A 12,207-nucleotide genomic window follows, 5' to 3' on the forward strand; every position below is an offset into this window, starting at 1 on the left:
AGCAGCGCAGGCAGCGGCGGTGCTGGCAGCCAGCCATTTTTAGCAAGCGTTACCAGGGCCCTTTCGCCACTCCAGCTCCTCACCCCCGCAAGACGCAGGTTTCCAGCAGCGGGACCACCACCCACGGCATTTCAGCACGCAGCTCTGCAGCCGAGCTCCAGCCGCGCCTGCCTCGCCATCCCCGCAGCAATCCCGACGGCACCGGCGTGACCCCAACACCCAAGCGGCTTTCTCCTGTGTTCACCTCCGCTCCGGACCAAATGCGTTCCTTACACGGATGTTTACGATAAAGCAGCAAGATGCTTATTTTTTCTTTTTTTTTTTTTTTTTTCCCTTTTTTTTTTTTTTTTAATACAAGAGCTGTGTATTTAAAAAATATACAATTTTTATTTTTAATTTCTACAGCATTACCCTGCGGGATATTTTTTTGTAACGAACAGTGCAGGACCCTACCTAAACCAATCAATAAAACATCCAAACTCCTGCGCTGCCTTCGGAGCGGGGGATCAGGTTGTGGGGCCTCTGCCATCGCTGCCGCCCCTGCTATGGTGGCACCGGGTCACCTCTTGTCCCCACTCGCTGGACCAGGGCGTTTGGAAAGGATGGAGAGGGAGAGGTGGGAGAGGATGCTTTTTTCCCCTCCCAGCGCTGAGGGTGCTGGCCTTCAACAGGTCATGTCCCCAGCATCTCTGGAGCTAGGGTCTCTGCAGCCAGGCCAAGCCACTCAGCGGTCCCCTTGGGAACAGGGGTCCTGGTGTCCCCCCCGCCCCCCCAATTCCTCCCCCAACTGCTCCTCCCAGGCAGCCTTAAATTGTTTTGGCTGAACCGGTGAAGAAACGAAGGCCGGGCTGGGCTCAGGAGTCCACCTCCCTGTCCGTGAGGATCCAGCAAGCCCACTTCAGCATCGCCTTCGAGATCCTGCGAAACCAGACCGACGGAGCCAGGGTGAGAAGGGACCCGGCTGGGGGGACACCCCCCGGTGCCCAGGGGTAAGGCAAGAGTTTGGGGACCCGCCGCACCCCACGGGGCCAGCCGTGGCGGGGGGGAAACCGGGGACGGCCGTACAAGGCCATCGCTGCACTGACCTGACCGATCTTATCCGCTCGCAGAGCTCGGGGCTGGGTGCCTCGTATCTGTACTGGACCGGCTTCTCCTTCACGTACTGCAGAAGCGAAGGGGAGGGTGAGGCTGGTCTGCCCCGGCCGCAAAGCCCAGATACACCTAAGAAAACTCTGGAGCCTCTCCCTCAATCATTTCCCGCTCTTCCAATCTTATTTTACCCGGAGAGCTGGAAGATGCTCCAGCAAGTGTTGGTTCCCACCCAGCTCGGGCTCAACCACACCTTCAACCTTCCTTCGGGAGGGTTGGGGCCACCACCTACGTCAACACCCGCTTTCAACTCCCCATCCCCCCCAGCCGGGTGAGGAAAGGCCTCTGGGGGACACAGAGAGCCTCCCTGGGGACCACCCCCCAGGGGACCCCAGCGCCTGCTTCGTCTTTTACCGGCTGCAGAGCTCTGCGCTGCTCCGGCCTGGAGCTGGGGCCGCTCGCTGGAGATGCTTGCTCTTCCTCCTCCTCTTCCTCAGAGAGCTCCTTTCCACGCCGCAGCCCCGTCTCCTCCTTTCTGCTCCTCTTCGCGCCCCGTGGGCTCACGAACTCCATCCTCCTGCCCGTGCCTCCCCCCCTGCCCCACGGGGCGCCTCGGGGATGCTGCTGCCTTCCGAGGGCCGGCAGCGCCTGGCCATCTCCTCCCAGCAGCTTCCTCTTGGCACCCACAGCATCTCCTCCCTGGCTCCTGGCACGAGCCGGACCATGCTTCAACGTATCCGGAGGGAAAGCTGTGCCACTGGAGTCCGCCTGCTCCCTGTGCGGCATCTCTTCGGGCAGGGATTGCAAACGGCTGCTGGGCAAGACGGGAAAAGCCGGAGAAAGAGACGGCAGGGTGGCTTGAGAGCCCCCCGATACCTGCGGGCCTCGAGCCGGGCTGGGGGCATCGCAGGCTGCCTCCGCAGCTGACGTTGCCTGCGTGGTGCCGGTCTCCACCGGACTGGAATCGCCGTAGGAGAGGAGCAGGGAGGGAGAGGAGGTCTGCACCGGCTCTCCCTGCAGCAAACCCTCGGGAGAGTCCTGGCTGCAGGGCTCCAGCAAGTCGGGGGTGTTGCTGTCAGCAGCCACGTCTTGCTTGGTCTTTGGTGAAAGGTCGTCTGGAAAGGTCTTCTCTGGTAAGAGAAAACGCGTGGTCAGGGGGGGCTGGTGGTGGGACCTGCCCCAGCAGGGCGGGTTGGGCAGGAGAGCATCGGCGCTGGAACGACGGAGGCATGGGGCAATGGGAACACTATTTTTGGCCAGAGGAAAGCAAGCCAGGGTGAGAGGAGAGGGGGTTGTCTCCCGCCGGCGAGGCAGGCTGGATGCCCAGGGGCGCGGGGACTCACCATCCGAAGAGTTTAGGGTCAAAGATATCAGGGGGAGCCTGTTCCAGGGATCGTCCAGGGATCCCTCCGAGCTCTCCGACAAGGCTGTGGACTCGACAGCTGCAACGATCAAGTCGGGGGGTTGATTTTGGCAAAGAAAGCGGCCGCCCGCTCCCAGCCCTGCGGCGGCTACAAAGAACCGTGCACGAGGTCTCGGACAGAGACGGCGCTCGAGGGGAGCTCCGAGAGCCCCTTCCAGCTGAAACTGGGGCGTACTCCAGTACTCCAGCCAGACTCCTTCCACCTCAGCCAGCCCCTGCAGCAGGCGGGAGGAGGAACACCTTCTCCTACACCCTGTGCTGTCCAGGACAGCAGCTCCCTTCGTCTCCCCCCGCTACGTGGAGCTCCTGCGGGTGCTACTGCAGCTTGGTGACACCAAGCCCAGTGGGGTGACACAAGCCCAGCCCAGTGCCGAACCACAGCCAGCCAGGGTTCGGGCAGGCGACTCGGGCTCCGCGATGGCATCAAAGGGACAAAATAATTTGTTGTGCTCCCAGCACAACGAACCGAAGGTGTTCAGCTTCAGGAGGCTGCAGGAATGGGACCATTCCCTGCCTGCTCAAGGCAAGGCTGGGAGTCCTGGTCTCCCAAAGGCCTGGCCATGCTGGTACCTCCTCTGCTCAATCCAAGGAGAAGATGGGCTTGAGCCAACTTCAGAGGAAAACGCTACGAGGCTGGACGGGATCTGGAGGTCCCACTACTCACGGCTGGCTTGGGATACGACACTCGGGTCGGCTGGCACGGTCCCGTCATCTCCACTCTTCCCGGGAGTTGCTTCGGTTGTGTCTGCAACGAAAGGGGCACTGCTGGTCGCATCCCAGCACGGCGTGCAGCCGGAGCAAAGGAAGTCTTCTCCCCACCCCAGGGAGACCCTTACTTCGCGTGCTGGGGCACTGAAGTGCCTACCCCGTAGACAAAGCCACCGCACTGACCTGCCTTGGAAGCATCGCAAGCAACTGCCTCCTCCTCAGGAGGGATCACCAGGATGTTGGCTGGGACCATGAAGATGTCCTCACCCTGCTGAGATGAGACAGGTTCCGTGGTTTTCGCTGGGCAGTCCCACTCGAGCTGCACCCAGAGCTGGTAGTTGAACACCATCTCCCTCCCCAGCAAACCTCCAGCTCTGCCCACCGCTCTTCCCCCTCCTCCTCCCACCCCTCCAGAGCAGGGTCCCCACCATGAGCTGTCTCGGCAGGCAGGCTGACCTCTTTCTTGCGCTCTGCCTCCCACTGGGTGACAGGAACCTCGTCCTTCACCGTCGCTGGCGTCTCCTTGGGCATCCGCAAATCCAAGCATTCCTCAGCATTTTCCTTCAAAACCTCCAGTTGGTTCTGTCCTATGGCATCGATCAGCTGAGAGATGGATGGCTCTGGAGTGAGAACAGGAGCGTTAGTGGAGAAGACACCTCAGTTCAGGCAAGCCTCGCTTGCAAATGCTTCTACTCTGCTGCCTGACTCTCACGTGCACTGAAACCCGTGGCAACACACAAAATTCTGCATCTCCTCTGCTTCTAAGAACTCTCTTTCCTTTCTCCACCCAGGTCCTGGAGCAGCAGCGTGAGCACGGGCGCGCAATGGCCCAGGCTGCTTTAACAGTCAGCACCGTCTTGTCCTCCTTTGGGTTTAGCAACGTTGCCCTTGGGAGATCTGATCACGTTTGTGCTACCTCTGCCTAACACAGACCAAGCTGAGAAGAGCCAGGAGCTCCACCAAGCAGCCAGAGCACCCCCCCCACCCCTTTACCTGAGCTGGGAGCGTTCTTCAGAGCAAGGCTCCTCCTGCAACGACCAAGGAGAAGACAAAGCCTGGTTAGGGCTGGGGCACACGCAGGCCAGAAGCCCTTTGCAGCTTTTGGTCGCAGATCGAGCACCCTGCCTTGGGAGAAGCGGCTTGTGGAAGTAATGGATTCCCTGCTGGGTGCCGGATCCGGCCACTGCTCAGTATCCCAGGAATACCCATCAGGGAGCCCTGTTCCTGGAGATGGACCAACGGGGAAACGGAGACCCCTGAGGATCTCCAGAACTGGGGCTCCAAGCGTGAAGAACGAGCCGCGCAGGGCTTCACCCACCCACCCGTGCTGCCCGCGGCTGGAAGAAGCGAGTTCCCCACGGGTGTTTCCTCCCAGCTCAGGGGAAGAGGCAGAGCCCTCTGTGCCACCAGCATCTCACTTTGCAGTCACCAGGACCTCATTTTACATCGTCTTCTCAGCTCTGTCACACCCTGGGGCAGGGAGTCCCGCGGGTTAACCAGGAGCTGCCGTAACGCCTGCCCTGGCCCCGCTCGGAGCCTGCACGCTCTCCTCACGGTGGCCGTGACGTTCCCCAGCAACGGCCGGCCCCGTACTTACAGCCAGAGCTCCTTGATCTTCTGCAGCACAGAGGGCTCCTGGTTCCTGCGGCAAGAGAGAAGCCAGTTACCGATTCCCTCCGCGTCCCCGCCTTCCTTCGCAGCTTGCGACGGAGACGATTCCTAAGTCCCCACCGCAACCACCTCACGCCAGGGCTCCCAGGGTCAGCGCCGCTCCGGGGAGATGAGGAAGCCCCCCCCAGAGCAGAGCCCCCCCCCCGCCTGCCCCGGGGGCCGTACCCGTCGGATGACTCCAACCTCTGCCTCTCCATGGGCAGCACGATGAACCGCTGGGCCGTCAGGTAAAACTCGCAGTCCTCCTGCGGGGGAGAACGGAGCCCCTAAGGCACCTCTGCAGTCCCACCTCTGCTCCCACCTTCCCCGGGGCCAGCGAGCACCCACGCACCCACCCCAGCTCTGCCTCCAACCAAAGCGAGGGCCCCCCCGCAAAGGACAACCCCCTTCAACGGGGGGTTTGTACCCTCCCGCGTCAGCCGATGGCTCCTCAAGAGGCTGGGCCAGCCCTGGGGACACTCCTGAACCTCTGCGAGGGGACAGCAGGCAGCTCTGCCATCAGCAGGTCCACGCAGGTCTCCTGCGGCTGCGCGGCAGCAGGAGGTAAGAGCCAGGTGGCCCTGGGGGAGATGCACCACATCTCCATGGAGGACTCATGTTATCCCCAGCGCCCAGGCCAAGCCATCGTCACTGCCACAGACCCCTCCCCGGAGCTGCACGTGGAAGAAGAGAGAAGAAAGGCCACCCCTCATCTACCACCAGCTCCCGGGAGCAGCTCAGAGCAGGTAAGGACGCAGGAAGCAAAGGCAAGGTCAAGGAACGAGTTGCTTCCACTCATCAGAGCACGTACCAGCCTGGCCTCCTCCCGGAAACACACCGTGTACTTCTGCAAGACGATAATTCTGCAAATAAGGCTGGAAAGCCTGAGCTGCATGTGGGTGCTAGAAAAAGAGCAGAGCGGGAACGTCTCGGAGAGACGAAGAACGGAGCTGGACCACCCAGACACATAGCGGGGCTCCCCAAACAGCTACGCCAACCACATCGGGGCTTGCTGGCACATGTCTCAGCGTGTGCCTCAGGGACCAAGGGCTCCTGGTTCCTGCAACTTATTCCTGCTGCTTATCCTGGGCTCTGCTACCAGCGCCTCGCCAGTCTAGGGGTGTCCAAATGGGGAAACTGAGGAAATCACTGAAGGAGCAGCCCACGGTTAATGCTCTGGCTCCTTTTACAAAGCCCACGGGCGCTTTAGTCCTTTCTAATCACATCTACACGGCATCGCAGCTTCTGCCATCACCCCCTGCCCATCCTGGCCAGCTGAAACCAGAGCACCGAGCACCGGCGTTCCGGCTTTCTTCTCCTAGCCGCTCTTTCACGCCGATTTCCCACCCTGTGATTGCTTTAGCTTAACACAACCTGAAACAAGACCAGGCAGGAGCCCCACTAGCAGCTGTGGAGAACCGCTGTCCCAGCCACAGCCGAGTCACGCTGGAACCCACTTTTCCTCCGCCCGCAGAGCTTCGGACGTAATGACCACGCGGATGTAGTAGGACCCATCTGAGACCTGTAGGACGGCATCTTGGAGGACCTCAGGTTGGCCTGGAGCAGTTGAGTCACTCAAAACCTATCAAGAGATGGAGGAGGGGGGGAAAAAAGTCTCACTCAGACTTCCCAGTGAAGAAGGACAGGACACCAGGCCTGGCTGAGGGCCTGGACTCTTAGGAGAGAAGGTCACCATTCACCGTGAAGCCAGGTGGTAACGCTTACCCCAAGGCCAAGAGGTCCCGGCTGGACCCAGCAGGCTCCACGCCAGGACAGAACAAGGGACGCGCCACATTGTGCAAGAGAGCAATCGAAGGCAAGGTGGGAGAGGAGCCACAACCAAGCATTTTTTTTACCCAAACCAGCAGCAGGAATCCAGGCAAAAGGGGTCTGGACAGGCTTGGGACACGTGCTCCTCTGCAAAGCAGAGGGAGACAGAGAGCAGCAGTAACCAGCAGGATCATCACAGCCCTTCCCTTCTTCTGAAAGAAGTTCCTGGCGTAGCAACCCTGAGCCTGTACTAAGCCATGGCCATGCTGGGTCAAAACAACCCCCGAGAGAAGCAGTAAACTGCTCCTCCAAGTCTCATACCTGCCTGCTGCGCGGGCTGGGAGCCGTGGATCAGCCCTGGCCTGTCCTAATCCCTCCAGCCCTGGGCTTCTCCTGGTACACACCTACGGTTTGGTCACATAGGTCGTGTACGTCGTTCACCTGACTGGTGATGTCGGGACACGACGCACGAAGTGGGGACGTGAAATCGCATGTCCCACCGTGCACGGTGCATCTGACCCGTGTCCTTTGATAGGTGCCCACCATGCTAGAAAGACCAGTCGTCGTGGGACCTTCTGACCACAAGAGCCTGCCAAACCTACCGCACGAACCCCCCGTACAAGCCAACAAGGCTTGCTGCTGGGTTTAAGGACGCCCACGCCGCCAGGATCCTGCTCCCGTCGGTATTGCCGCTCGGCCACCCAGCAGTCCCCGCTGGCCGCGTCCCCTCGCCCTGGTGGGAGAAGCCCGGCGTGCAGGTGGCCAGTCCCACCGCGCGCTCACTCACTGTGGGCAACTCGTGATTCCCAGCGGAGGCAGAGCGGCTTAGCACAAGAGAGCACCGGCACCAGCAGCAGGCAGGGCTGCTCACAGGACTGGGTGAAAAACAAGATGAAGAGGGTATGTTTGGAAGTTATAGATCTGAAACAGAGAGAGGAGAAGGTGGGGCGTAGCTGGAGCCCAGAGCAAGCTGGAGAAAGGCTCTGCGGCTCCCAACCTTTATTGATTGCGGGTGTAGGCTGGAGAGCGGTCACACGTGAGGGGACTCTCCCCATTAATCTCTCGAGATCCACTCATTCGCTGCTGGGTCTTCATCAGCCCAGGCGCAAGAGATCTACCTGGGAGAGGAGACTGGGCCAAGAAGTAGGGAACCAGTGATTTCACCACCTCCGCGTCTTCAGACGGGATGGGGAATAGGACCCAAAGGTCTTCTCTCTCTCGCTGTCATTTTTTATTCCCCATCTCATCTCTCTTTCCATTTAAATCGCAACATCCATCTCTCTCCTTCCTCCTCCTGTCAGTAAGGAGGTGCCTGATGTGCCCCAAACATCTCATCTCCAAAAGCCGTTAGGAGATTGCTAACAATAACGTTCTCCGTGGTGGGATGCTGCTACAAGCACCCAAAGGCTGCAAGAGAACAGCAAACCAGAGCACTGGAGCGGGGTCTCTCCAGCATCCAGGTCATGACCACGACCCACCACAAGGCAGGAACCTCATGCCCTGCCCGTGCGGGTCTCACGTCTGCTCGTGCACCCGGTTGTCTCACAGCATCTTCACCCCATCCCTCCAAGTCCAGCAGCACTGACTCGGCTCGGCTGTTTTCCTCCTGCTTCCCTCCCGCTGCCCATCGGGCCTCACACAGCCAAGAGTCCCCTCACCAAAGCCCTCTCCTGCCACGCAGGATAGATCCAACGGCAAAGACGTCGCCCGCGCTGCACAAAAAGCTCTCAGGAGCCACGCAGGAGCAGGTTTTGGGCCCCAGAATGCCCTGAATCACCACGCAAGAGGCTCTCCCAGAAGAGCCAGCACCCACGGGAGGACACGCTCATGGTCCCACCAAGGCTCACCACCAGACAGGAGGAGGCTCCAGACACCTCAGCAGGTCCTGCTTCTGCCTCATGCTACCCGCTGCCAGGACCACCCATCAAAGGACGCGGTACAAGAAAGGAGGGGAGGCAGAGAGGAGGAGGAGGAAGGCAAGGCAGCCTGCGAGTGCGAGGAGGTAACATGACTTTGGAGACCGCAAACTTTTTGGATGAGAGCAGGGCACACCTACCAGGGGGGCAAAAGTCGCCAAGGCCACCAGAAATGGGCAAAGCAAAGTTCTTCCACCTCAGAAAAAAAATATCGGGGACTTTGAGGAGGAAGGGTTGCCCACCCACAGCCACTGATCCGGGGACCTCTGAACGCTTCCAGGAATTTGGATTTCAAACGCCGTTGGAGCACTTTAGGACAGTTCCCCCTCGGTACCTACCCGCAGGACCTGCCCGGCCAGGAGATTCTCATTGGCATCCAGCTGCTCATAATTCACCAAGAGGTTCGCGATCCAGGGCTGCAAGACGTAGACTTTAGGAGAAGACATGTTTTTGATCTCATACACAAACCTACGGGACAAGAGAGGAGGCACCGAATCAGAAGAGTGAGACACAGCAAAGCTCCGGGAACGGTTTTGCACCCCAAACACAGCCACAACCCCCGGGGCGGGCTCAAATCCAGCCCAAATCCACCCGCTCCTCCGCAAGGAGACCCATCCGATGGGAGCCGTGCCACGGAGGGGGGACGTCAGTGGGCTCCGGAGCCGCCCGCGGGCTGGGGCAGCCTTTTGCAAGTCTCCCACCCAGCTCAGGACAGGTTTTCTCCCCTCTTCCCGTATCGTTTATTATCCCCCAATAATTATTTTCCTGTGCCCAGGACTTAACCATCACCCTCGTAACTGCAAGGGGGGGAAGGGGTCTCTCTGTGCTGGGTAAGGGCTGGGACAGGGAGGGTTGGGACAGGCAGGGGTAGGGGGCAGGTAGGGTAGGGGGCAGGTAGGGTTGGGGACAGGCAGGGAGTTGGGGACAGGCAGGGGTTGGGGACAGGCAGGGGTTGGGACAGGCAGGGTTGGGACAGGCAGGGGTTGGGGACAGGCAGGGGTTGGGGACAGGCAGGGATGGGACAGGCAGGGGTTGGGGACAGGCAGGGGTTGGGGACAGGCAGGGTTGGGTCAGGCAGGGTTGGGGACAGGCAGGGATGGGACAGGCAGGGGTTGGGGACAGGCAGGGGTTGGGGACAGGCAGGGAGTTGGGGACAGGCAGGGGTTGGGGACAGGCAGGGGTTGGGGACAGGCAGGGAGTTGGGGACAGGCAGGGAGTTGGGGACAGGCAGGGTTGGGACAGGCAGGGGTTGGGGACAGGCAGGGTTGGGGACAGGCAGGGAGTTGGGGACAGGCAGGGTTGGGACAGGCAGGGAGTTGGGGACAGGCAGGGTTGGGACAGGCAGGGGTTGGGGACAGGCAGGGTTGGGGACAGGCAGGGAGTTGGGGACAGGCAGGGTTGGGACAGGCAGGGAGTTGGGGACAGGCAGGGTTGGGACAGGCAGGGAGTTGGGGACAGGCAGGGTTGGGACAGGCAGGGGTTGGGGACAGGCAGGGAGTTGGGGACAGGCAGGGATGGGACAGGCAGGGAGTTGGGGACAGGCAGGGAGTTGGGGACAGGCAGGGAGTTGGGGACAGGCAGGGTTGGGACAGGCAGGGGTTGGGGACAGGCAGGGTTGGGGACAGGCAGGGAGTTGGGGACAGGCAGGGTTGGGACAGGCAGGGGTTGGGGACAGGCAGGGTTGGGACAGGCAGGGGTTGGGGACAGGCCGTGCCCAGCCGCCCCGGCCCCCCGCCCCACCTGGGCCCCAGCGCCTGGCACCGCCCCGCCGCCAGCCCCGGCTGCTCCCGCCGGCCCCGCTGCTCCCCCGCGCCCGCCCCGCCGGGACAAGCGGCCGCCGCCGCCGCCATAGCCCCGCGCCGCGAGGCGAGACGGGGCCGCGACCCAGGAAGAGGAAACGGGGCCCGGCTGCCGCGGATCCGGGGCGGAGCGGCTGGCGGGGCCCGCCCGAACCCGGCCCCGGCCCTTGTCCTCATCTGCGTCCCCAGCCCCATCCTCATCCCCAGCCCCATCCCCAGCCCCATCCCCAGCCGCATCCCCAACCCCATCTGCATCCCCAACCCCATCTGCATCCCCAACCCCATCCCCATCCCCAACCCCATCCCCATCTGCATCCCTGTGCCCAGCCCCATCCGCATCCCCAGCCCCATCCCCAGCCGCATCTCCAACCCCATCTGCATCCCCAACCCCAACCCCATCCCCAACCCCATCCCCATCTGCATCCCTGTGCCCATCTGCATCCCCAACCCCATCCCCATCTGCATTCCCAAAGCCGTCCCCATCCCCAGCCCCATCCCCAGCCGCATCCCCATCTGCATCCCCAACCTTGTCCCCATCCCCAGGCCCATCCCCAACTCCATTCCCATCTGCATCCCCGTCCCTATCCACGTCCCCAACTCCATCCGCATCCCCAGCCCCAGCCCACGCCAGGCTCCTTGCTCTCCTCCAGGCTTTTCCTGGGCACGCTCACGCTCTTCCCCGTTGTTTGCCCAACTTTCTGTTACCGCTTCCCATTCAGTGGTTGGCACGTGATGACAAACCGTCACTGAAACACTCCCTTGTTTTCACATTATTTCCTTTGGGTTTGGCCCCAATAGCTCAAAGCAGCTCCAGGTTCTTCCCAGGTGGTTGCCCGTGGGAAGAATCATCCTTCCACAACGGGCTTGCAGACACTTTGCCTCTTGACGCATGAAAGCTGCTTATCTGCTCAGATCCGGCAAGCAAACCGGGAAATGTTCAGGCACGTGCTGAGGGACGGCAAACACCTCCTCTCGCACCGGTCAGGGCTGAAATCACGCCATCTAAGTCGTGGCTCGGTCCAGCCGGCGTCTTTTCATCCCCAGGTCGGAGGCCGTGGCTGCATCACCGGGCTTGAGTGAGCGTGGTGAAATGCCACGACGAGATTGATAGTGCTATGCAGAAGAGTAGACAGCAGGGTTTGTTTTTAAAGAAAAAAGCTAATTTATTGGGATTTTTGCGTAAGGTAGCATGCACATGGATCAAATCGCTTGAATGGGACGGTTGGTTACTGTCAAGTTGCAAAGGTCCTTGCAGCAGCATCTCCAGCTGGAGCAGGTGAGACTCCCCAGGCGTACGCTCACCCGGTCCTGCACGATCACCTGCCTGACCTGTTGTTATTAATTATCTTAAAGTACCTACAAAACATCTCCTAACTATCTTATATATATGTTCCGCTACTAGGAATTGTCTGTGCACAGTTTGGTCAACGCTGCAGCAGGAACCACCTGGGGAGGCGGTGGGATGCCCAGATCCTCCCCGCAGGGTGTCCATCAGCACATGGAGGTGGTGCTTCTCCATTGACTTTAGGCACAGCAGAAGCACCTGGGGGATCTTCAGGCCTGTCCCGAAGCTCCTGTATCCACCAGTCAGAGGTTTTCTTTGGAAGGCAGCTGGGAGTTCAGTCCATTGGTCGGTCTGGTGCCTCGCCGCTGCAGGAACGAGCCGGGGACCACCAGGGACCACCCTGGGACTGGATGTCCATCGGGCACAGCCCTGGTTCCCGGCCACGCCACAGTTATACCCGGGGGGCAAAACTGAATTTTATCCTTCTATCACACTTACAACTTAAATACTATAGCTGTTGTGAGAGCAGACCCTCAGGAAGGGGTTGCTCTGGGCAGCTCTGGAGGG

At 60.7% G+C, this 12,207-nt stretch overlaps 1 protein-coding gene across 1 annotated transcript; it reads right to left on the bottom strand.

Moving 5' to 3' along the window:
• Window positions 1–363: 363 nt before the first annotated feature.
• ACD (ACD shelterin complex subunit and telomerase recruitment factor) lies at window positions 364–10,406 on the bottom strand. The gene is made up of 14 exons (XM_075161203.1): window positions 10,297–10,406; window positions 8,895–9,024; window positions 6,328–6,452; window positions 5,682–5,772; window positions 5,057–5,136; window positions 4,818–4,862; window positions 4,214–4,248; window positions 3,677–3,840; window positions 3,404–3,488; window positions 3,177–3,257; window positions 2,433–2,531; window positions 1,504–2,219; window positions 1,086–1,162; window positions 364–918 (listed from the first exon to the last, which is right to left on the bottom strand). The coding sequence occupies exons 1-14, from the start codon at window positions 10,404–10,406 to the stop codon at window positions 855–857; spliced, it is 1,902 nt and encodes a 633-aa protein (XP_075017304.1). The 3' UTR covers window positions 364–854.
• Window positions 10,407–12,207: the final 1,801 nt, after the last annotated feature.

This window comes from Calonectris borealis, chromosome 12 (genome assembly GCF_964195595.1).
Source record: "Calonectris borealis chromosome 12, bCalBor7.hap1.2, whole genome shotgun sequence".
Taxonomy (NCBI): Eukaryota; Metazoa; Chordata; class Aves; order Procellariiformes; family Procellariidae; genus Calonectris; species Calonectris borealis.

Excerpts from the sequence above, each read along its gene's own strand:
- ACD (XM_075161203.1), bottom strand. The coding sequence starts at position 10,406 with ATGGCGGCGGCGGCGGCCGCTTGTCCCGGCGGGGCGGGCGCGGGGGAG. Across the intron at positions 4,863-5,056 it reads AGGTTGGAGTCATCCGACGG|GAACCAGGAGCCCTCTGTGC; the intron begins GTACGGCCCCCG and ends CTCTTGCCGCAG. Across the intron at positions 3,489-3,676 it reads AGGCAGAGCGCAAGAAAGAG|GGTGAGGACATCTTCATGGT; the intron begins GTCAGCCTGCCT and ends TCATCTCAGCAG.